Source organism: Sarcophilus harrisii, chromosome 6 (assembly GCF_902635505.1).
Source record: "Sarcophilus harrisii chromosome 6, mSarHar1.11, whole genome shotgun sequence".
Lineage (NCBI taxonomy): Eukaryota > Metazoa > Chordata > Mammalia > Dasyuromorphia > Dasyuridae > Sarcophilus > Sarcophilus harrisii.
The window spans coordinates 186,783,729-186,808,964 of NC_045431.1; the positions used below are offsets into that span (position 1 = coordinate 186,783,729).

A 25,236-nucleotide genomic window follows, 5' to 3' on the forward strand; every position below is an offset into this window, starting at 1 on the left:
ACAACAGACTTTTGATGTTATCTGTTTACACTCAAAGGTTTAACATTATAGCTGGCTAATTTTTCCAGAGTTTCTATCAAGATAAAACTTTTACTTCTTGCCCTTGTCTTCCACAGAGAGAAGATGGAGGTATTAGCCTTTATTTGTTTGTATTTCCCTTATTTGAAATTTATTCTTTTGGGTTCTCAGCAGCGAAATCAAAGTCATTTGAGTCACTTTGCCCCTGAAGTCAAACCTCATTTTCTGCAGACCTGAATTTGTCTATAGAATGATTATTTTTTTTCTCTCTTCACAGGTTCTAAAGTTGAAAGTAAAAGGGAGGGGAAGACATTCCTAAGGTTCCTTATCATAATGAGTAATAATTTGGGGGTAATTACATTCCATTCAGGCCCTCAGAAGCTTTAGTAAAGTAAAAGGAGGTTTTCTGGTACAAAGTCTACAGTTATTCAGGTGCCTTCCCTATGATGGGGTCAAGACAGCAGAAAAACTCATTCCTTCAGTTCTTTGTGGCTTGACATTACATTATTCAGGGGGTTTCTGAGGTCTACCAAGTGAATCCATATAGTGTTTCCAAAGTGTGTGAGAAAATACAGCGCTGAGCTGTTACCCAATTTATGAAATCTAACGGGGCTTAACTGAGGTGGGCATATGGAGTTGTCAGAGCGACAGTTTAAATTCAAATGGTCCCCTGGTTTAGATCTCAATTATTGGATTCATGTCTTCTTTTTCCCTCCAAAGACAGGCAACTCCCTTAAGAGAGGCAATGTTTAACTCAACACAGCTCCAGCTATCTAGATTCAAGGGTCACTGATCAATAAGCTTTGCCTTGTTGTTCCTGCATTCTCAGAAAAATCTTCCTTTGATATTTACTGGTAGCTATGTCATCTCCTAAAAGTCTATTCCTTGTGTTTTAAGTTCAAACAAACCTTTTATGGCCAAGAGATTCTAAGGATCAAAGAGTGGGAACGACTTGCCACAATTGTTATTTCCTTGCTACCGTTAGTGGGACTTTAGTTGTCTTCCCTATTACTAGCAGCAAATGATTTCTAAATAGTGAGTTCAAAATGTATGGTCCTTGGTCTTAAATGGCTGTGTTTTTCCCCTTTATCATTACTTCAGACTTTTTCCTCCTTTCTTTCTGCCTCCCTCTTTACAAAGAAGGGACTAGAGAAATAGAAGGAATCTGATCATGATTAACACAATAAACTGTATATAAAATGACCTGTTTTTATTGCTCTGCTCCTTTGTGCTACAAGTGTACAGAAATACATATATTTCGAGGTAAAATGTGGCAAGGGCAAAAGACAAGTCCAAAGTGCTTGAGGAAAATATGGAGAAGTCATGTTCAGGTTAGGAATGGGTAGACAGGGAATCAGTAAGACCTTCAGGGAAACTGAGTCTTAAAGGAAGAGGATTTCTAGGGGTAGAAAGGAGGAAGTAAAGTAAAAGGAAGGACAAGACTGGGGAATTGCTTGATGACAGACCCCAAACATGAAAACTAAGTAAGACTACACCATTTAGGGGGGGAAAAATAATGTAGAAGCCAAAATAAAGAGTACACATTGTACATCAAATTAATGGGTTTATTTTCATCTTAATTAACAACCATTTAGCTGAAGTTCAAAACAGACCTGACACATGGACATGGATACAATTTAAATAACAACAACAACAAAAAAAAAGAACTATATACACAGATAAAGTAAAAGTATGATTTTTTACATAATCAGCCTGTTTTATATTTAGCAGTTTTGGAAAACTATACGCGTGCTATATACTAAGTAAATAACTACAACTAAATATTATCTTTTCAATTTAGATTTACAATGAAATAATACAATAACATTTGATATCAACAGCTTAGAGAATTGGACAGGTCTAGGTTTTCAAGAAGAGTCACAAAACAAAATAGCCAGAGAACCTGCTGTGTATTCTATAGATATTTTTCTTAAAGATCTTACACATCAATACAGTTAATACAGGACAAAAAAAATAAATATTTACTTGGAAATACAAACTTATCAAAAATATCATTCAAAACTAAAGCTAAAACCAGAAAGCTATACACATATCAGCCCAAATTAATCTTTAATACACTCCTATTCTTGCTGATGAATAAAAAATGACATATATTATAACTAAAAAGATATTTAATGCAATTTTTAAAAATCAGGATTGCTAATACAACTGCTTTTTCCTGTGGCAAGGGGGAAATACTCATTTTAAATTTTAAATTAAGTTTTATACAGTAATTTGTTTCATCCAACTTAAAGTTGGTTACCAGTAGCAAAGCTAGAATTGTTTCTTTCTAAACAGCCATAACAAAACTTCATTTTGTTTTAAGTAAATAATGCTAGGAGGTTATGGACAAGAAATACAAGATTTTAAGAATTCTTAACTGATGTGAAAAACAAGCAATTCCAAAGTACAGATTAAAGTTTATCAGCTTTCCCCAGATAAAAAGATAGAAGCAAAGGACAAAACCCACAATTTTTCAGTAGGCAAGCATCATGGTTTGTATGGAGGCAAGACTGCATCAACTCAACAGGCATGGACCATCAAAAAGCAAAGGGTTTCATAGATGATGAAAAATTACACACACCAAGAGATTCTTAAAACAAAGTCTATCTCAATTAGGCACAGATTCAAAAAATTAATTCCCACCACAAAACAGGGGGTGAACACTACTGATATGATTAACAACAAACAGGCAGAGATGACTTGGACTGAAGTTGCAGTGAACTGATTTCCTTCCAAGTAGCTAAGTAATGTCACAAACTACTTCCATCACCTGCAAAATACATGCTGGGAGGAAAAATGGAGTTGTTTCCCCTGCCCCAACCACTTGATGAGGGGACATTCAAGGGATAAGAAGGCAATAACATAAAAGTTTTTATTATAATACAAAAATTAAGCTTTTTTTGTGCCCCATACTTTGTATCTTTGGGGCAAGTTTATAACATTACCACATTATCAACATTCCTGAGAATATGAACAGCAGATAGACGTGGCAAAGAGAGAAATTAATGCCACTGTCAATATCCAGCCTTTCGCAGGAATGTGAAAGTCTGAACTACTTCTGCCCCAATTCAATGAGAATTTCAAAAGCAACAAGCTTTATTACAAAACTGAGTCTTTAAGAAGGAGGGAACCTAGTTAGCAATCTCACTTAGGATATGGTTCAATTTCTTTGTGCAAAAAAAAAATCTATAACTTATCATTACTCAGAACTGGATCATTCACTCTTTTAGATGCCACTAACTTAAAATGCTAAAGGGCATAAAATTTCTATAAAAGTCTGACACAAAGACCTCTAATAATGATAAATGGCTGAGATAACTGTAGAGAACCTTACTGATAGGGGATGTGTTCTGAAGCCCAAGTTCTATAATTTGGCATTAAACTTTATGAAACAGCTCTCTCTGATCACCAACTGATGATTACTTAGGTAAAGGGAGGAAAGAAGAAAAGTGAACAATGGACACTAATTAAAATAAGATTATGAGTCTTAAAATAGAAACACATGACTAATGATCAAATGAAGCTTGAAAAATCTGGGCCTTGCCAATAAGAAATTTTTTCATAATAGTTAATAAAAATAAAAAGCCTCTAGTGAGTTTGCTTCCAGGTTCCAGAGAGACCCAGCAGCTATACACCTGGGGAGCTTGGGGAGCTCTGCAATTTCTTCAATACATCAGCATATTCTTTTTCCCAGGGGAAGACTTAGGGCCTGTCATTACATCCTTCATTCTGCTAGGATGTGAATCAAAAACAGGCTTTTTACACCAAAGCATGTGAAACGGATGGGCCTGCTGGGAGCAGGATTCAATTGTCCTCCCCACCTCTTCATCTTGCAAATGGAAAGAGGCCCCTCATCTATGCTGATGTCTTACCTTTCATTCTTTTAGGCTTATGAGATTCAATTACTCAATTAAGATGACTTTGAAACCCAAGAGCTTACACACCCTAGTGGTACAGAGAAGCTGTGTCAAACACAGGGATAATATGTTGAGAGAAACATATGGCTCAACTAACTTTGACAGACCCTCAGAAACTCAGCCCAACCTTATCAAATGTGATGGGGAAAAAAAAGAGCTAGGTTTATGACATTTAAGCTTGGACCATAAAATCTGCTTACAAACACCCCAGGTAAAATCGTTTTTAAAATCAGTTCTCCTTACTGTCAGGTATGTTGACAAACTCAGGACATTTTCACAGGAATCCACATAAGGCTGTCCTGAGAAACATAGTACATATCATATATAAATTGGATGATACTGTTTCTGGTTCAGCTTTTTCCGGCAAGTTGGGCAGGAACTAGCATTTCTAAGGGCATCACGGAGGCATTGGCTACAGAAGACGTGACCACATTTTGTAGAGACTATAAGTCGTCCACTTTGCAAAATCTAGAAAAATAGCAAACAGATAAATTCATGAAGCTACGTCTCTACAAGATAGCTATGTTCTCCATACTTAGACATTCTCAATGTTAAATGCTGGTGGTGGCAATCAGCTAAACAATAGGGCAAAAGTTTAGAAACTGATAACCAACCACTGGGACTTGTACTTCTAAGTTTAGGAAACACAAATTCTAGTAACTGTCTGTTCTTGGACAAATCCATTCTTCTGTGTCTCAGCTTCCCCGCCTATATTAACCAAGGGGTTGACCTAAATCATGGTTAAGGAAGCCCTTTCTTGTGCTGTTTTCAGTCTCTGGAAATATCCATAATGAGACCCTTTCAGTAAAAAAGGCCAGTAAGAACCACAATCTTAAGACCTGCCCTAGAATTGTCCAGCCTGGCTGGGTTCAAAGAAGGGCTCTTCAGCAAAGAAGTCATCTTTCTTTTAACAAGAGAACAGCAGAGTTGACAAAATCGATCCTATGCTGGAATTTTTGCATTAAACCTATAGAGAAATAGTCACCATTTCTATAAAAGGCCAACAGAATGTAAAAGGACTTCCTTAAAATCCTCAATCTTTTGTTCCAGTTACGCAAGACAAACAGTTAAAATATAACTAGAAAATTCACACAGTAACTGAATGCTATTATTTTCAATAAGAGTCTTGCAATTTGGGCAGACAATAATTTAAGTTTGCTTTATGATAGTTCCAAGTATGTCAGGATCAAACCAAACTGAAAATGAGTTAATGTCATTTTTAAAGAAAAAGCTCCTCTCATCTAATTCTTTCACTGAAGCATTTTTTTTGGGGAAAATTTATTAGATGACAAGCTGTAGTTTTCTTACCTCCGAGTATCCATCCATGCAAATTGGACAACTAACAGTACCAGAAGGCCTAAAAACACAATGATTTGGATCAGTTTTGCAACAAAAGGAAAAAAATCCCATTAATTGGTAGTTGATACCTTTAAATAAATAACCATTTTCCCCCCAAGATGATAAAATAGCTAGAGAATTTGTATATTCCTTTAAAATTTATGAAATTCTTTACATAGAGTACATATATAAAATATGTAAATATGTATCTTTTATATAGAGAGAAAATTTTTTAAAGGACTCCTACCCAAAGAAAAGGAACTTTTTCATGGGAAGTATTAATAAAGCAGTAATAAAGAAAAAGGATTTGAATAAGAAAATTCATTTATCTCTTAATTTCAAATTACTCACGCACTGCTTGTTTCTTCAATTCCAAGTTATACATATCCTATCAAAATTGAATATAGGATCTGAAACAACGGGAACTACCTACTATTTGTTCACCCTACATATAACATGAAAATTTGTTCCTTATGGGAAAGAAATATATTTCCCTTAAATCCCACAGTGGAAAGTTGTAATTTAAAATTGAGAAAATGGACTTAAGAGACAATACAAAAGAAGCCAATATTCTTTTTAGGAACTGTTATCTTCTCCATAAAATAGAAGGGTAGGACTAGATGCCCTTTACACTTATAAATTTGGAAGTGATATTTGTATGCAATGATTTCTCTTATTATATATGTATACATACAGTAAATTGTATGCCACTTAACTTATAGCCTATCCTCATCCCCCCTTATCTTAGGTCTCCTTTTGATTCCTAGTCAAGAAGCACAGGCCCAAAAGGCATCACCAGCAATGATTACCAACAATGTGTTTTGGTATCCTAAGTGAAAATCGGTGGCTTAGATATCCCTCTGGTCAACCTCACATGTTTTCTCAAGGCCTCTCTATGGTGGAGTGGGGTTAGAGAACAAGGACAGGTCATGCATATAGAAAATGTCTTCTCTAGGAAATAACTGACCAGTTCTTAAATGGTGATCAAATTAGTCATTATAGGAATTTCAACTCTAACAATAGGAAGGATAGGGATAGTTGATTACAAGCTTCTCCTTGAGCAATTAAAAAACAAAAAGCAATAAACTCTACTTACTTTATATATACCAATTAAGTGAAACTCACTTTTGATCTGATGTCTTTCTCTTTATTATATTAATACCTAACTAATTTCATAGCAAGACCACCATAAATTCTAGTAATTTTTTTCAGGTAATCAGTGCCAGGAGGGCCTTGATAAATGTAGTTGAGTAAATCCTATTTTAATAAAAGTAATTCTTTTGAGTTTTAATGTCTTAAAATACAAAGTAGGCAGAACTCACAACTATCTAGAAGTCTAAGGATTTTCTAAAACTAACACAGAACAATAATACACTTAGCAAACAAGGTTATGGAATAACCAAAATCTCCACAAAAATATATGCAAGATCAACTTAAGAAATAAACCAACAATCATTCAACAAACATTTATTAAGTACCACTATGTGCGAGATATTATACTGGGGATACAAGTATAAAGAATGAAATGAGCTCTTTTTGTGAAGAATTTATATTCCAAATGGAGGAGACAAACATAGACAGTTAAAGTTCTGCAGACCCCTAGAAAAGGGATTTTTAAATAAGGCAAATTTGCCCTTCCTATCAATTTCACTTAGCTTGAGTAATAAAAGTATACACAAAAGAATGTGTTTATGCAAGTCATAGGTTTATATTAAAATGCAAAGCATATAAAATGAATATGAAATTTTCATATGAAATGAAAGAAAAAAGTAATGATAATGTATACCCTATATAGTAAAGTTAATTTGGGTGTGAATTACACCTTGCCTCTTCCCCACCCACCACTGCACCTAGCCTTTATCATTGGTGCTTGATTGGCTGCTGTGCAACTTTTAAAATGAAGCTAGTAAGAGATGTTTAGAGACAATGGTTCTCTTTTTCTCCTCATATTTCTAATGACACCAAACAATATTATCCTCAGTTTGTCTCTGAACTTTTAAAAACCTTGAAGTATTCAGATCCATCTTTTCAATATTAAAAAAAAAAAAAAAAAAATCACTCGTAATGTTGAAATGCTCCTGCCACTGTTTTGTTGTAAAGCGTTTTGGTTCAACCTCCGGTTCCAAAGTTTTTCTTTCTTCTGCAATCTTTGTGGCTAGCAGCTCCATCAGATCCCCATCTGTCACATCTCCTCCATGAGACTCAGTCAACTCCTCCACATCATGCTTCATCTACTTCTAGCTCCAATTCTTGTGCTAATTTTATAGTCTGGTTACTCACTTCTAATGTTTCATTTTTGTCAGATAATTTTTTTTGTCTATAATTGTGATTGCAGATTTTTTTTTCTAAAGAATTCTTAGTCGAATTTGTGTAATTCAAGTTTACTAAAGAGAGAACTATGACTACACATTTAAGTAAGTACAAATAAGCAAAATAACTGTTTGGACATATATCCTTATTTTGTATTTAATTTGTACTTTAACATATTTAACATGTACTGGTCAACCTGCCATCTAGGGGACGGGGTGGGGGGAAGGAGGGGAAAAATTGGAACAAAAGTTTTGGCAATTGCTAATGCTGTAAAATTATTCATGCATATAACTTGTAAATAAAAAGCTATTAAAAAAAAAAAGTAATTAAGTCCAAATAAATACCAAGTAGCTATAAGTTAAATACAGGGAGATTTTGGCAGGGCATGGAATTGGAAAGAACATCGGGAAAAGCTTCATGTAGAAGGTAGAATCTGAACTCCATCCCACAAGAAGAAAGAGGATCATATGACATGAATAAGGATTAAGTGTATTTTAGGTATGAGAGGTAGCCAACCCAAAGACACAAAGATGGAAGGTGAAATGGCTTATGTGAGAAACCAAAGTCTACTTGATCAGAGAGGAAGACAATGAGAGGAGGGAAGAAATTAAAAAGGAGGAGGAAGAAATAGGGTAGAGAAGAGGAAGAGAAAGGAGGAAGGGAGACAGGGAAGAGAGAGAATATGTGAGAAAGGGGAAGGGAAGAATGTACATTGAAGCTGAAAAGATAGTTGGGGACAGTTTTTAAAGTTTTTAAAAGCTAAACAGAAGCAGTCATTCAACTACCATTTAATATTTGATCCTAGAGGAAAGAAGAGAGGCATTGGAATTGATTGCATAGGACAGTCTTATGGTCAGATCCAGATCCAGCCCTTAAGGAAAACTACTTTGTTAGCCATGCGTAGGGTGAACTGGAGTGGGAAAGACAGCAGAGTAAATTGTTATTGCAATAATCCAGCTACAGCATTGAGGTGGTGATGGCTGGGTAGAGAAAAGGAATCTAAAAAGATTCTTAAAATCCTTGAAAAACATCTAAGTTTTGAAGACAGTAGGTTTGAGGGAAAAGCAAATGAGTTCAGTGTTGGACATAGCGAGTACGTGGTACCTCTGGCACATCCAGTTTGAAATGTCTAGTTGACAGTTGGTGATGCCATACCTAAATGACATTAATCCCCATACCTAAAATGTTCTCTTTATTCATCTCCACCTCAAATCACCACAGATTTTCTTCAAAATTCAGCTGAAATGCTATCTTCCACAAGTTTTTCCCGATTTACCTAAAAGTGGCTGCTAATTCCTCCCCAAATTATCTAATAGTGATTTTCTAAACATTTTCAGATATCCATGCTATCTTTTATGATAGAATGTATGGAGCACTTTAGACTAGTGAGATAATTATTATTCTTTATCTCTTCAAAAGCTTTAGAATAGTGCCTGATAAAAAGGGGATTCTCAATAAAGTAGTGATTGATCCTCAAAGTATTTAAAAATGAAACTGGGAGAATAACAGACACACCAACAATAGAAAAGATCTATTGTATCTAAAGACAGTGAATTTATCAAATTAGGATTCTACCAACACAATCATGTACTGAGTAGGGCATAGGAAAGTAAAAGTAGCATGAGAATAAAGATGGAAAAAGATTTGTATTAGACCAAGTATAGAACAGTGATCCATAGAGATGACATCAAATGTTTTGAAGGTGTAAGGGATCTCAGTTTTCAAGCCATCTAAAATAGGAGTGGATACCAAATCTAAAATGAGAGTGGATACCAAATGCATTGAAAACATGGAGAGTCATTACTGTTTTTTAAAAAAAGGTTAAGAAAAATGTCAACATCTAATGAGTCCTATGCCTAACTTTTCTATTTTTATAAAATCTGTATGAAGTAATCTATAGAAGAAACCCTTGCTGAAGGTATGAGAGAACAGAGAGGCTTTCACAAATAATTTTAGAATCGATTACATTTTTATAGACATAGTCAAAGGTGCTTATTGTTTGTATATTACCCCCCCAAAAAAAGAAAAAAAAAAGCATTTGATTTAATAAGACAAATGCCACTTAAATGGTTTTCTTCTAACAAATTATCTCTAATGCATATCAAAAATCATACCAGATTGCTTAAGAGATCTAAACAGATTTTTTTGATTCAATGACCCTCTGATTAACTTCAAGAAAGTTATTCAAAAGGAAGAAAAGGGATAAATCTCCCTTTCAGAAAGATGTCCAGAAAAAACACAAATAGAGATTTTCTATAAGTGAGGCCCATACCAAGTGGCTATGAATAAAAATATAGGAATCAATCACATCAAACTCTGTAGCACTGCAGAACCTTTCAAAGGAGAACCATCATATCCACCAAGATGAAAAATAGCAATTGTCCTGAACAGGGATTTCTGAACCTTTTGGGTGTCACTGATCTCTCTGGCAGTCTCATGAAGTCTATGGTCTCCTCAGACAATGTTGTTTTTTTCTTTGCTTGTTTTTTAGTATTTAATCAATATCTCTAATTGAAAGCATATATTTTACATTAAAACAAACATAACAGAATCACTGTAAGAGGTCAGAACTCCTATGTGCATTTTATCAATTCATTATTAAATGAAAACCATCTATTTTTCTGAACTCATTCACAATAGGGGACAAGAAAAAACCCAGCTCTTCCTTAGAGAGTGATACTTAAATCAGCACCAAGGACTAAGGAAATAAAGAGTTTAAATAAGGAAAAAAAAAAAAAAAAAAGTAGAGAAAAATGTTTTTAAAATGCAAAAAATAAAATACCCAGGATTCCAATGGAAATTAAATACAGAGAGGTGGTCTATCCTCATATATATGATAGAGAGATTGCAGATGAACAGTAAAGTGTAGTCCAGAACTAAATAGGAGAAGAGATGGCAGCCAGATTATATTTGAGAAATGTGCATCATCTTAATGACCTTCAAACTTTTCCCTGAAATAAAACCCTAGGCGCATCATTATCCTTCTATTTAAACTGTTTGTGAATCATGAAATATATTATTTTAAAAACTGCAGGTCAGTCAAAAGGTAATGGAAGGATATACAGTGAGTACACATCAGATGCAGCATGTGACCAATTTCAAATTGTATGCAAAAAGCAGTAGAAAAGAGTATCATCAAGATATGTGACAAGAAGAAGTGGGGTGCTTTGAAAAGGAAAGACTGAAGTTTCATAGATGGAGCTTGCATATTCCAGTGGTCCCCACACAGAGTCAAGAGACATAGAGGGAGACCTCCAATATTTTGGCCAGACCCCTTAATGAAGATTTATGGGAAGACATGGATGACTTCAACAGAAGGAGGCAAGGAATGTTTATGATCTGTAGTACCGAAAGAAGTTTCAACCTTAATGAGATCACATAGTCACCTAAGCATATTTGAAATATCCTACAAAGTACAATTTTGTTGTCTCATTATCTTATGTTGATGTTCTTAAAAGCTAAGGCAACAAAGTAAATTTTATCCAAAAAAGCTAGAAAGAATATCAAGCATGAAAATCATGACAAACCGTCAGTGGTCCAAAAGCCTGCACAACTGTACAGAAGCATTCATTATCTGAAGGCTAACCATAATTTCTTTGGCCATAGCAATTCACAAAAATTAATTACTAAGGTATAGAAGTATTAATAACTACCTTGGAGGAAGCACTTACATTAATGAAATCAAAGGTCTTAAAGGGACATAATTCATATATCCCCAGACACTAGTTATGAGGAGAAAGATTCAATTAAAATAAACAAAGAAATCATCAAGTAAATTAGACATAAAACTTAATGCTCTCCCTGAGAACTGGTACTTTTCAAAAAATTAAATGCTTATTTTAAGTATTTGCAGGCATACACACACACACACACACACACACACACACCTCACACATCTAGAGAAATTATCAGAGTACATACCTTATGCTTGATGTTTCTTCTTCCAAAACAACTGATTCTCGGGATGCATTTTCTGTCACATACACATCACTGTCTCTTGTTTCTTCATCATCACTACTTAAAACACAGCTGTCAGGTTGCCCTCGACTCATCCTTGGGTTTCTCCTTTGTCTTCGATTTTCTAAAATTTAAATTGAGAAAGAGAAGATTTGTTAGGGTTCCAGCCCTTTCTGGATAAGTCACTGCTGGGTCCTATCCTAATATTTAGTAAGCTCTCTCAATAAAACCCAGCTAATGGCTTCTGGGATTATTTTTCTCTACATAACAGTCTTATCTGATCACATATCGATGCTACTGCCCCAAGTTCTCCAGAAATTTCTTTCTTGGCTTCCTCTTTCACAAGCCCAAGCTACTTTTCCTTGACCTGTCAAGTTCCCTCATTGCTGCACAGAAATTTTCCAACTAGGAAAAACTCACCACCAAACCACTTTTTACATGTCTTCTGCCAGTCACAAGGCCTAATGCTTAGAAAAGGGTCAAAGAGATAAGAGATCTCAGCAAGAAATTTTTAGTAAGGCTTCTAAGAAAGCCTAACAGTGATTCAGGACTGAATTTGTGTTACAAAAGCTTTCTAAACCTTCTTAGACTTACAAAAAGGATTCTGCAATAAGGAAAGAAAATCAGATTTTTAAACCAATATTAGCCACTTACAAATATGAATTGTTTCTTGGTACCAAGCTTCATTGACTATGAACAAGATTAACAACAACCCTCTCTTTTTATATTCTCTAAGAACCCTTAGGACCTCTTTTCAAGCCCTGTTAATGCTAAAACATTGTGAGTCAAGGTTTTTCTGTAAGATGTGATTAAATGTGAAATGTTGCTACTTACCTTCAACAAACTTGTAAGGAACAGGAAAGAAAAAAAAAAAAAAAAAGAAGTGATTAGAATTTGATTTTAAGCATTTATAACTATATATTTTTAAAATATAAAAAGTAACACAGGATATCTTAAGTTCAAAATTTCCAGAACAGGAAAGAAGTGATATAATGGAAAGGGGCTTAGATCTGGAGACAAACTACTTCAGTTCAAATGCCACCTGAGATGCTTGCTTTCTATGTGGTCTTTAGCAAGTTATCATTATTTATGGACCTCAATTTCCTTAAAATATGGGTGTTGGGGCTTCACTGCCTTTGAGAGTCATTACAGTTCCAGACTTGTGTTATGATCGTATGAGACAAAACCCGTAATTAAGGCAACAAAGGAAAAGGGTACTGTCTACAAATGACCAAATTTAGGGAATGATGATGATGATAATGAACAAAAATTGGCAGTCTTTAGCACCTAAAAAGTTTTGTAAGCTCTTGCACATCCATACCCCATCTCATCTCAGCCTTGGCACATGGCATTAAGATTCTGAATTGCTATATTACCTCTATGAAGAAATCTTCTCTTTTTCACCCCCTTTACTTAAAAAAAAAAATTGGAAAAAAATACACACACACACACATACACACACAATATCAAAAACAACCCAAGAAGTCTTATAAAATTTAATGCTTAAAATGTTTTGTCATTTCAGTGATATTTAAACTGTTATACCTTGTTTACCATCACCAATATTAATCAATGGCAAATTAAAACAAGGTATTTATCAAATTGTCAATTCAGTTTAATTCAGAGCACTTATTTTAACCACTATCAATCCAATAAACTTTAATTGTAAAGGAAAAGATACTTAGTTTTAATATTTGTTACATGGGTAGCCAGACAAAAATGCTAGATATAAATGTTCAACAAAGATTCTGGTCTTGCTAAATCTCCATAAATAATGATATATGTGATTACAAAGTTAGTTATTTAGGAGAGCGAATAGACAGATCTGACAACCTTGAGATCATTTTGAGTTCAAAACCACCATCAATATAGAAAGGCACACAGTTTATGTGGTATAATAGTTAAAAGTTTCTCACACTGGCAGCACTTTGTAGTGGCTAGAAACTGGAAACTGAGTGGATGCCCATCAGTTGGAGAATGGCTGAATAAATTGTGATATATGAATATTATGGAATATTGTTCTGTAAGAAATGACCAACAGGATGATTTCAGAAAGGCCTGGAGAGACTTACACGAACTGATGCTGAGTGAAATGAGCAGGACCAGGAGATCATTATATACTTCAACAACAATACTAGATAATGACCAGTTCTGATGGACCAGGCCATCCTCAGCAATGAGATCAACCAAATCATTTCTAATGGAGCAGTAATGAACTGAACCAGCTACGCCCAGAGAAAGAACTCTGGGAGATGACTAAAAACCATTACATTGAATTCCCAATCCCCATATTTATGCCCACCTGCATTTTTGATTTCCTTCACAAGCTAATTGTACAATATTTCAGAGTCTGATTCTTTTTCTACAGCAAAATAACGTTTTGGTCATGTATACTTATTGTGTATCTAAATTTATATTTTAATATATTTAACATCTACTGGTCATCCTGCCATCTGGGGGCGGGGGTGGAGAGTAAGAGGTGAAAAATTGGAACAAGAGGTTTGGCAATTGTTAATGCTGTAAAGTTACCCATACATATAACCTGTAAATAAAAGGTTATTAAAAAAAAAAAAGTTTCTCACACTGACAAGTTATTAAGTAGGGTACAACAATTCTTAACTTCCAAGAAGGAAAAAAAAAAAAGCTTTATTAAGTAACAAAGTCCAAAAAACTCTATTCTATCCTTTTGGAAACCAAAAGTTCTCAAAAAATGTTGAGTTCCAAAGATTGTAGTTACAGGGGGATGCATTACTTGACAAAAACTATTGGGAAAAAATGGAAAACAGTCAAGTAAGCAATCAGATTCTGACAACACAAGTGAGAAAGAAGTAAATGAGAAAGCTGAATATCTTAGTTAAAAAGCCTTTGTTTGCTAACTTAGTATAACAATTTCTTAATGGAATTAAAAGGAGGTAAGCTATTATTGCTGAACAAACTAACTCTTAAAATAAAATACTTAAGCAGATAGGATGGCTGAAAATTAGTCATTTCAAAAGATCCCAGAAGATTAGGAACCTGTCAGGAGAAATTTCTAAATGGAACCTCAAACGATTAATGTTTTCATTTGAACTACAGATAGTCTGAGTAATAAGGAAAGTTCTCCTGAAACTTGATGAGTTTGTGTTATAGGCACTCACTAATAGATTAATGTCATCTTCATATCTATTTTAAGGCTGGGGGAATACTCCTTCACAGTATGATTTATGAAAAAGAAGTAGCTAGAGAAAATGGAAGAAATAATTCATGAAGTGATATCCCCCTCGGGCATCAAAAAATGAATTATCCTTTCTCTCAAAGGGTTTCTTCTGAACTTTCCTATCACTCTCCACGGAACCACCACCTTCAAGTCCCCCAAGTTTACACTATCACCCCAGATACCCAACTGGCAGATTTCATCATTTCTTTCTCTATGCTAATTCTCAAGTGCTTCTCCTCCCTTCACTCACAGGACCACCACTCCATAGCTCAGCTTCTCATCACCTCCAACCTAGACAATGGCAACAATTCAAGCCTCCCCTCCCCCATGCATCCTGCACACAGCTGGCTCTGAGAGCCATACAACAGTGTGTACAATGCCGGAGTAGCTGTACAACAGCATCTCAATTTCCTTTTATAAAATGGGGCTAATAATAAGCACTCACCTCCTAAGGGGGGAACCGGGGGGAGGTTCCCCAGTTGCTGTTGCCTTCTCCTCTAAGGTTGCCTTTCCTATGCTCCAAGTGTCTCTCTTCCACTTCTATTTACATGTTATCACTTCCATTAGAACATAAGTGCCTTGAACACTACAATCCTTTTTCTTCTTTCTATCCCTAGTATTTAGCCCAGAGGCACAAAGTAGGTATATGATAAATACTTGTTGACTGGTTTTACAAGGATAGCAAGCTGAATAAATTAAAGTAGAACTATGAGAGCTAATAATTATTCAGATCATTACCCCTATAACCCCATAGGTTGGGGGGGGAGGCATAGTGAGAAGTGAGGTGAAGGGGTAGACAGCATTCTCTATAGAGCAATAAGAGGAGCTTTTAGGTCCTGTCAAGTATAAGGAAAGAAACCCCACTATTGGCAGTTATAGGGAAGCCAAATTTGGCTATTTGAGGACTATGATGTCTTCTTAGATCACGTATAAAATGTAATATAATACATTCCAATAAAAATGAAAGAATGAATGAAAAAGCATTTATTGAAGGTTTTACTAAGTACAAAGTATTTTGCTAAGGGAGTGGTGGGGGGAAATCAAATATAAAAAGTCCCTGTTCTCAATGAGGGAATACAATAATAGATAGAGAAAGGTTCAACTTCAACTCAGATTTTGAAAGGCCTGGTGAGTTCTTAGGGAGCAATCAAAAGAAGGGTGATAATGCATCATTCTTTAGTGTCCTGGACATAATTAAAACAATATACATTTCTGAAGTTGAGCCATTTGACTCTTGTCAAAGATTTTGATTAGAATGATGTCACTTTATAAAAAAAGTTTATGGACAGTGGGGCCAAGCTGGAGGAGAAAAGCCAGGAAGTTGACTGAGCTCATTCTACTTTCCCTAAAAAACACTAAATCAAGCCTTCAAACAGATTCTGGAGTGATAGAATCTAGAAAAAGATGGAATAAAACTGTTTCTCAACTATCAGAAGAACATTAGGAAAGGTCTGCCCCACTTGGGTAAAAGGAAGAGAGCTGCTCAGAGCAGATGGTATCTAGACAAGCCAGTGGGAGGCTCTTGGCCACAGCACAGACCAGGATCTCCTTCCCCTATGGCACAGCAGGCCAGCGATGGAGCCTCCAGGCAAATTGCTAACTCAGAAAAGAATAAAATACCTCAAAGAGGAATATGAATTGGTCTAAAGCCCCCCAAAAGTTCAAAAACTACTTTAAAAGCCAAATAAGAAAGGTAAAAGAAAAACTGGGGAAAGAAGTAAGAAGTATGCAGGACAGAGTCAACAACTTGGAAAAGGACAAAAATTGAAGAAAACAATTCCTTAAAAAATTACAATTTGGCCCAAGGAGGGAAAAAAATGCATTGAAGAAAACAATTCCTTAACTTAAAAAGTAGATTTAGCCAAAGAGAAAAGAAAGTACAAAAGCTAACTGAAGAAAATCATTCCTTAAAAAATCAGAATTGGACAAATGGAAGCTAATAGATTGAGACATCAAGAATCAGTCAAACATGGGTCTTGTATCCCAGAGATCATAAAAAAGGGAAAAGTTAGTAGCAGCTTTTTTTGTGCTAGCAAGGAACTGGAAGTTGACTGGATGTTCATCAGTTGGAGAAGGGCTGAATAAGTTATGGTATATGAATGAGAGTAAAGTAAGCAGAATCAGAAGAACATTTGTACACAGTAACAGCAGCACTGTGTGATGATCAACTATAATAGACTTAGCTTTTTTCAGCAATATTGTGATTCAAGATAATTCCAAGAGATGTGGAATGGCAAATGCCATCTGCAACCAGAACTACAGAAAATGAATGTAGACAAAAGCATACTATTTTCGCCTTATATTTGTTAAGCATGCATGTGAGTGGGATAAACTCTCCCAATAAAATAGAGTCAAACAGCAGAGTGGATTAAAATACAGAATCCTACAACATATTGTTTACAAGAAACACATCTGAAGCAAAGAGAGAAACATAGAGTAAAGGTAAAAACTTGGAGCATAATATATTATATTTCTGCTGAAGTTAAAAAAGGAGTAGCATTCCCGATCTCAGATAAAGCAAAACCAAAAATATAGCTAATTAAGAGAAATAAGAAAGGAAACTACATCTTGCTAAAAGATACTACAGACAATGAAATAATGTCAATACTAAATATATATGCATCAAATGGCACAGTATCCAGATTTTCAGAGAAGTGAGTCACAGGAAAAGATAAGACATCAAAACTATGCTATTGGGAGGACCTCAATCTTCTCCTCTTAGAATTGGATAAATCTAACCACAAAATAAACAAGAATGAAGTTAAGAAGGTAAATACATTTTCAGAATAGTTAAATAATGACAGATTTCTGAAGAAAATTGAACAGGGACAGACAGGAATATACCTTTTTCTTGGCAGTACATAGCATCTACACAAAAACTGACCTGTGTATTAAGGCATAAAACCCCAACAATCAAATGCAGAAAAGCAAAAATATTAAAGGCATCCTTTTCAGATCATGATGTAATAAAAAATTACATGTAATAAAAAGCCATGGAAAGATAAACTAAAATAACTAATTGGAAACTAAATAATCTAAAAAATGAATGGCTCAAAAAATGAATCATAGAAATAATTTCCTGAAAGACAATGACAGCAATGAGATAATATATTAAAACTTAAAAGATTCAGCCAAAGCAATTCTTAGGGGAAAATTTATCTCTCTAAATGCCTGAATAAGTAAAACAGAGAAAGATATCAATGAATTGGGCAGGCAAGTAAAAAAGAAAAAGTACAAATTTAAAATTAAATTTAAAAGTACAAATTAAAAACCAAATTAGAAATTCTAAGAATCAAAGAAGAAATTAATAAAATTGAAAAAGAAAACTACTGAACTAATAAATAAAACTAAAGCTGGTTTTACAAAATAACCAATAAAATAGACAAACATTTCATTAATTTGATTTAAAAAAAGAAATGAAATTGCCAATATCAAAAATTAAAAGGGCAAATTTACCATCAATGAAGAGAAAAATAACATGATTATTAGAGCCTATTTTGTCTACTTGTACACCAATAAAGAAATGGATGAGTACTTACAAAATATAAATTGTCCAGATAAACAGAAGAGGAAAATACTTTAAAAAACCCATTTTAGAAAAAGAAATTAAATAAGCCATCAATAAACTCCCTAAAAAAAAAAATCTTCAGGGCTATATAGATTACAAGTGAATTCTATCAAACATTTAAAAGTGACAAAAACTGCTGGGAAAACTGGAAAATAGTATTGTAGAAACTAGGCACTGACCATCAATTCATACCCTATACCAATATAAGATCAAAATGGGTACATGGCTTTAGAAATAAAGGGTGATACCATAAGAAAATTAGGAGAGCAAGAAATAGTTTGCTTGTCAGACCTATGGAGAAGAAAAGAATTTATAACCAAACAAGAGAACAAGAACATCATGAAATGCAAAATGGCTAATTCTGATTACATTAAATTATTTTTAGACAAAAAAAAAGCAATACAGCTAAGATTAAAAGAAAAGCAGAAAGCTGAGAAGTATTTTTTATTGCCAGTGTTTCTAAAAAAGGCCTCATTTCTGAAAAATAGAACTGAGTCAAATTTACAAGAATACAAAGATATGAACAGGCACTTTTCAGATAAAGAAACTAAAGCTAGAGTCATATGAAAAAATGCTCTAAATAACTCTTGATTTGAGAAATGCACATTAAAACGACTTTGAACTATCATCTCCTACCTATCAAAAACTGGCTAATGTGACAGAAAATGAATATGATAAATGTTGGAGAGGATATAGGAAAACTGGAACTGGGACATGAATACACTGATTTAATCAATCTGGAGAGCCATTTGGAACGATACCCAAAAGGTTATAAAACCGTATACCCTTTGAGCTAGCAATACCACTAATTAATGGTGATCATAAAAAAAAGGGAAAAGGACTCACATGCATGAAAATATTGTAACAGCTCTTTTTGTGGTGGCAAGGAATTGGAAAGTGAGGGAATGCACATCAATTGAGGAATAGCTGAACAAATTGTGATATATGAATGTAATGGAATACTATTATGCTATAAGAAATGATGAGTAGTCAAAAAATCCTGAACTTACATACTGATTTTCAGTGAGATCAGTAGAATCAGGAAAACAGTGTACACAGTAAACAGCAACACTTTGCAACAATCAACTTTGACAGACTTAGCTCTTCTCATTGTGTGGGAAAAGGTGAAGAACTTACAGCACATATTGACCAGAAATTGTTAGCTAAAGTAGATCAAGCCTATAGGCTTCAGTTTTGGCTTCTCCGGAGTCACATGATTTTAAATAAGACCTGTACTATATTCCATTGTCCAATGTGGTCAAAGAAGCTGTTTATCACCTTGTCTACTACATTCCACTGACCAACTAGGGGAACAGCAGACTTATGTGACCAATCATAACATATAGAGAGAGGAATTTGGGAGATTCTTTGTCTGAAATGTATAAAAGCTATAAGTACTTTCAAGGCTCTGGCCCTATCCTGCTGTGAAATTTGGCTCGCAGACTAGGATGGGGTCCGCTTCTCGAGATTCTAATAAATAATTCTGCTTTCTAGGAGTGATCTCGGTAGTAGTCAATTTGGGTAGGTCTTTTTGTCCCAAACATCATCAATAAAATGATTTAAGACAATTCCAAAGACTCATGATGGAAAATACTAACCACATGCCAAAAAAAAGAACTGTGGAATCTGAATTAAGATTAAAGCATGCCATTTTCACTCTTTTGTTTGCTTTTTCTTTCTCCAGACTGTTCTCTTGTTCTGATTTTTCTTTTATAGCATGACTAATGTGAAAATATATTTAATATGATTGCACATTTATATGTTATATTAGATTGCTGTCTTGGGGTAAGAGAGGATTCAAAGGAAAGGAGAGGAAAAAATTGGAACTTAAATCTTATGAAAGTGGATGCTGAAAACTATCCTTTTATGTAACTAGAAAAAATAAAAGACAATTAAGTCGAGAGGTTGTTATAAATGATTTATTCATCACTCCAAAGTGATAGGGAGTATAAATATTATCTCCATTTTATATGTAAGGAAACAGACTACATAATTAGAAGGGTGATGATGTGAGGGGGAATGGAGAAGGATGATGGAGGGATAGATTTTGGGGGTAAATCAATTTTTGATTTGAGACACAGGTAGAAACACTCAAGTGGAGATTACAGCAAACAATTAGTAATAAAGGACTGGTTGATAGAAAGATAGGGTGACTGGAAATGTAGTTTGGGAAGCATCCCATCAGAGATGATTTTTATATACTCTAGTGTTTAACTTATGAAGGGCCATGGAGATGCAGAAGGTATTTTTTCCAGTATAAGGCTAGTAGTTGATAAATGAAACATAAGTTAGAGTCAAAGAATATTTGTGTGTGTGTGTGTGTGTGTGTGTGTGTGTGTGTGTGTGTGTGTGTGTGTGTATGAGAGAGAGAGAAAGAGAGAGAGAAAGAGAGAGAGAGAAAGGATGACTAAGGGAGTATAATAATTCATTACCAACAGGGAGAACTGACAATAATCTGATCAAGACTGCTTTAAATTGAAAATTAAAGGAAGGAAGTAGGATCAAAATGTAAGAAAAACAATGGAAGAATTCTTACATTACAAGAGAAAGTAACTATGAAGAAATATTTGTTATGGTTGAATTCTCTATATATTCCAATGTGCCCAGTAAATAAGTAGACTGCATAGCAAAGAGAGCACTGGATCTTGGTAGTGAAATCTGCAGAATGAAGGCCTGCTATTCTGGGTCTAAAATTGAGATTTTCAGAACTCAAAGACAAAAGAGGACCAGAACTTATAATCATGGGTCCTAGATTTGAATTAGTTCTGCTACTGATTACCTATATGATGTTTTGTTAATTTCACCTCTCTATGTCAAAATTTTACATCTGCTCTTTCATAAGAATCATATAAATGCTATGGCTTTAGTAATTAGTAATTTAATAAATTTAGTAATTTAGTAAAAAGTTAGAGATAATTTTAGTAAAAAAAAAAAAAAATTTTAATAAGTAGCAACAACAGCAGCACAAATTAGCCACTGACTAGTTGTATGTAGTGATATTTTAAGCTATCTTTTGAAATTCTGTATTATGCTAAGTGAAATGAACAGAATCTGGAGAGGATTATACATGGCAACAAGATTATACAACAATCAATTCTGATGGCCATGCTCTTTCCAACAATAAGATGACTGAAGCCAGTTCCAGTGCTCTTGTGAAAAAGAAAGCCATCTACATCCAGATAGAGAACTATGGTAACTGAGTGTGGATCATAATATAACATTCTCACTCTTTTTCTTGTTGTCTGCTTGCATTTTGTTTTCTTACTCATTTACTTTCTTTTTCTGATCTGATTTTTCTTGTGCAGCAAGAGAATTGCATAAATATGTTTACATATATTGGATTTAACAAATATTTTAACATGTATAACATATATTGGATTACTTGCTATCTAAGGGGAGGGAGTGGGATAAAAGAGGGGAAAATCTAAAACACAAGGCCATGCAAGGATCAATGTTGAAAAAGCATCCATGCATATGTTTTGAAAATAAAAAGCTTTAATAATAATAATAATAATAAAGAAAATTGCAAAAATAAAATAAAATTCTGCATTAAAATGACACTGATTTCTACCAAAGTCCCTCATTTGAGATGGTCCCATAGGAAGATTGCATAGCAGTTCAGCGGAACAAAAAGATGTTAAAATATTTAATTTCCCATAATCTCATAAGACATTCCTCTAATAGAAATCTCAAGTCTGAAGGTATTAATCTTCTTATAATAAGATCCTAAAATCCAGGGACTAAAAGAATTTTAAAGGTAGGTCCTTCTCTCCTCTAAATCCTGAGTTTCAGAGATGACAAAATGGAGGGCCCTAGGGGTCAGGATCTGTCTCCCTCCTATCATTTGCAACTTCTGAATACCAAACCTAGAATTTGCCAGACTTTAATATATGTTGCACCTTTATTTCTTCTAATCCTTAATTTATGTAAGCTTATTTCACTATGCATGGCTATGCATGGGTCAGATTATCCCAGGAAAACAGAAACACATCACAGATTCATAATAACAGTCAAAGACAGAAGCCCTTCCTGAAGGTAGAAGCATAACAATTTGACTCCTATTCTGTTACTTAGCAGAAGCCTGAATAGAAAGAACATTGAGAATTCAGAAAAATTATTTAACTCAATTCAGCAAATTGCCTATCATCTAAGAAAAATAGAAAACTTTTAAATATTAGAAGTGAAAGAGGCCTTACATAATTTACTCTAATACCTATACTTTACAAATAAATAAAAAAGATTTAACTTTTTAAAATATTTAGAATTATACTCCCCTTCTCCACCTCCCCACCCCCCACCCACAGTCTCAGTGTGTCAGACCCTGTCACCATTTTTGCCTATCACCTAACCATCAGCAAAATTAAACTTACTTAAAGGTAAAAATAAAAAAAAGAATCCAAGACAATTTTAATTTTACATCAAGTAAAATCCAGTCACTTATTGAGGCTACAAGAGTTCTATAGCTGGATCTTTAAGAAAGTGGTTTTATAGTAGCTAAACTAATGGTTTTATTCCCAGATGTGTTTTCATCAGCTTTCATCACTTAGGGAGACTTGATTATAGCTCTGGAGAATTAAGCACTCTTCTTTTTGCAATATTTCTTTGCTTAGTTAGAAAATGATGTTGTGAGATTATAATAAAGGAAACTTTGCAGAAGTGTCATAAATTTTTCTTTCTTCCTTATACGTACACTTTCCAAGTGTACATATAAGACACTATGTCTTAACTCTAAATTTGGTCCTAAAATATCCCAACAAGTTTAGGGAATAACAGATGATGATCTGTCCATTTTTAATAAATTTGATGTTTAATTAGTTAAAAGGTATTTCCGGGCACAGGAATAAGATTTCACTTCATGCCCTTTGATGATTTTATAATTTTCACTTGCATAATATTTTGAAATGTATTAAATTATACAATTAACATAACCTGCCTATGTTAATTATAATTTCTTAGAGCTGCAGGAAAAACTTGTTTGAAAATCATGGAATCTTTATATTGAAAATTAGAAGGGACAATATTACATGGAATGTATCTATTTTAAAACCTTATAAATATAAAATTTTGTAATTTATTCACACCTAATTTTATAAGAGTTCACTAGACAAACTTGTTCTTATTCCTCCTAAAGTCAACTTTGAATATATTATCACAAACTGAAGATCCCCGTTTAACTTTAGCAGTTGATCCTAAGAGGAAAAGACAGAAAGAGCCTCTCCCATCTTATCTCACACACTAGCCCAGAGTCACAAAGGAGAGAAAGCATCAGGTGGCAGCCATAGGTTACTCAGATCCTGCTTGGAAAACAGTAATTGGCAGCTGACTTGCATTATGGGCTCAGGAGAGAAGCTAGATGTAGGTCAGCCAAATGTTTATTTTTAAAGTAACATTTCCACAAATCATTCACTGTAATCCCCTTCTAAAGTTGTAAATGTTCAGTAATAAAAACTAGGCAAGGCCATATGGTATGACAAGGGCCAAGAGAATCTAGCAAATGCTAAATCAAAACAATATGATCACATTTACCTATAAAGTACCTATTAATATTTGTTATGAAATCACAAACCTCTAAATGTTCCTCAGAATATTAGCTTAAGTCCTAAGGTGTATTTCCTAATTCCTTCTTGATTCTAAGGCTGATTCACTGAACCTACTCCGCCATGCTGTCACTCCAACTAATATATTTTATTTTATAATCAATTTCTAGCTCTTTAAGAGAAATTCAAAAAGCTAAAATACATGGACATAAGTGAATATTAGCAATTTTATTGCAAGGTAATGCTAAATTATGGAAGAAAAGAGTCCTAAAGTAATAGCTCAGAAGACAATAGACTGACAAGTAATTGATAAGCTGAATGAAGAAATGAAATTATCAGGAAATCTGACTTCCAATATTGACTCTTGCACTTAAGTGATTATATATACATGATTATATATACACCCTTTGATCCAGTAATACCTTTACTAGGTCTATACTTCAAAGAGATCAAAGAAAATGGAAAAGGACCTATATGTACAAATATATTTATGGAAGCTCTTTTTATAATGGCAAAGAATTAGTAATTAAGGGGAGGGTTCATCAGTTGGGAAATAGCTGAATAACTTGTAGTATATGATCGTGATACAGTACTAATGTGCCACAAGAAATAATAAGGAGATGGTTTCAGAAAACCATGGCAAAACCAAAATGAAATGACACAAAGTGAAAAAAGAAGAACCAAGAGATCATTATGTACAGCATTGTTGTAATGATGAACAACTGTGAAAGACGTGGGTACTTTCCTCTATACAGAAATCCAAGAGAATTCAGGACTCATGATGAAAAAATGCTATACATCTGCATGAGAACTGATAAATTCTGAGCACGAATTGAAGTATAGTTTTCTCATCTTTTTTATTTTTATTTTTTTTTTACAATATGGCTAATATGGAAATGTTTAGTTTGATTTAATATATATAATTATCATATGGTTTGCCTTTTCAGTGTGTGAGGAAAAGATGGGCAAGAGGGAGAGAATATGAAACTCAAAATTTAAAAAGAACACTGAAAATAAACATTTTTAAAAAAACTCAATGATGGACTAGGTGACACAGTGGTCAGAAAGCATACAGGGCCCAGAGTCATCTGAGTGCAAATCTAGCCTCAGATAATTATTAGCTGTGTGATCCTGGGCAAGTCATTTGTCTAAATCAATCAGTACTTTTAATAAATACTTACTATACATCAGGCTCTCTAAGGATAGAGGATACAAAAAGCCAGTCCTTGCCCTCAAGTAGCTTACAACTTATAGAGAAAACAGCGTGTGTGTGTGTGTGTATACACATAAATACATATAAACACACACGTCTTCTCTATTAAGTTGTAAGCTACACACACACACACACACACATATATGATAAATAGGGCATTATTAACAGATAGAGCACTG

At 34.2% G+C, this 25,236-nt stretch overlaps 1 protein-coding gene across 4 annotated transcripts in view; it reads right to left on the minus strand.

Annotated features, from left to right (window-relative positions):
- Positions 1 to 1,565: 1,565 nt before the first annotated feature.
- RNF4 (ring finger protein 4) overlaps positions 1,566 to 25,236 on the minus strand; it is an 80,252-nt gene continuing 56,581 nt past the window's right edge. For all 4 annotated transcript variants that reach the window (XM_003773431.4, XM_012552373.3, XM_012552374.3 and 1 more), the window contains exons 5-8: positions 12,378 to 12,387; positions 11,508 to 11,667; positions 5,247 to 5,295; positions 1,566 to 4,406 (exon numbers count right to left, since the gene is read on the minus strand). In XM_003773431.4, the coding sequence (XP_003773479.1) occupies positions 4,257 to 4,406; positions 5,247 to 5,295; positions 11,508 to 11,667; positions 12,378 to 12,387 (369 nt within the window). In that variant the 3' untranslated portion in view covers positions 1,566 to 4,256. The remainder of the gene's footprint in view (positions 4,407 to 5,246; positions 5,296 to 11,507; positions 11,668 to 12,377; positions 12,388 to 25,236) is intronic.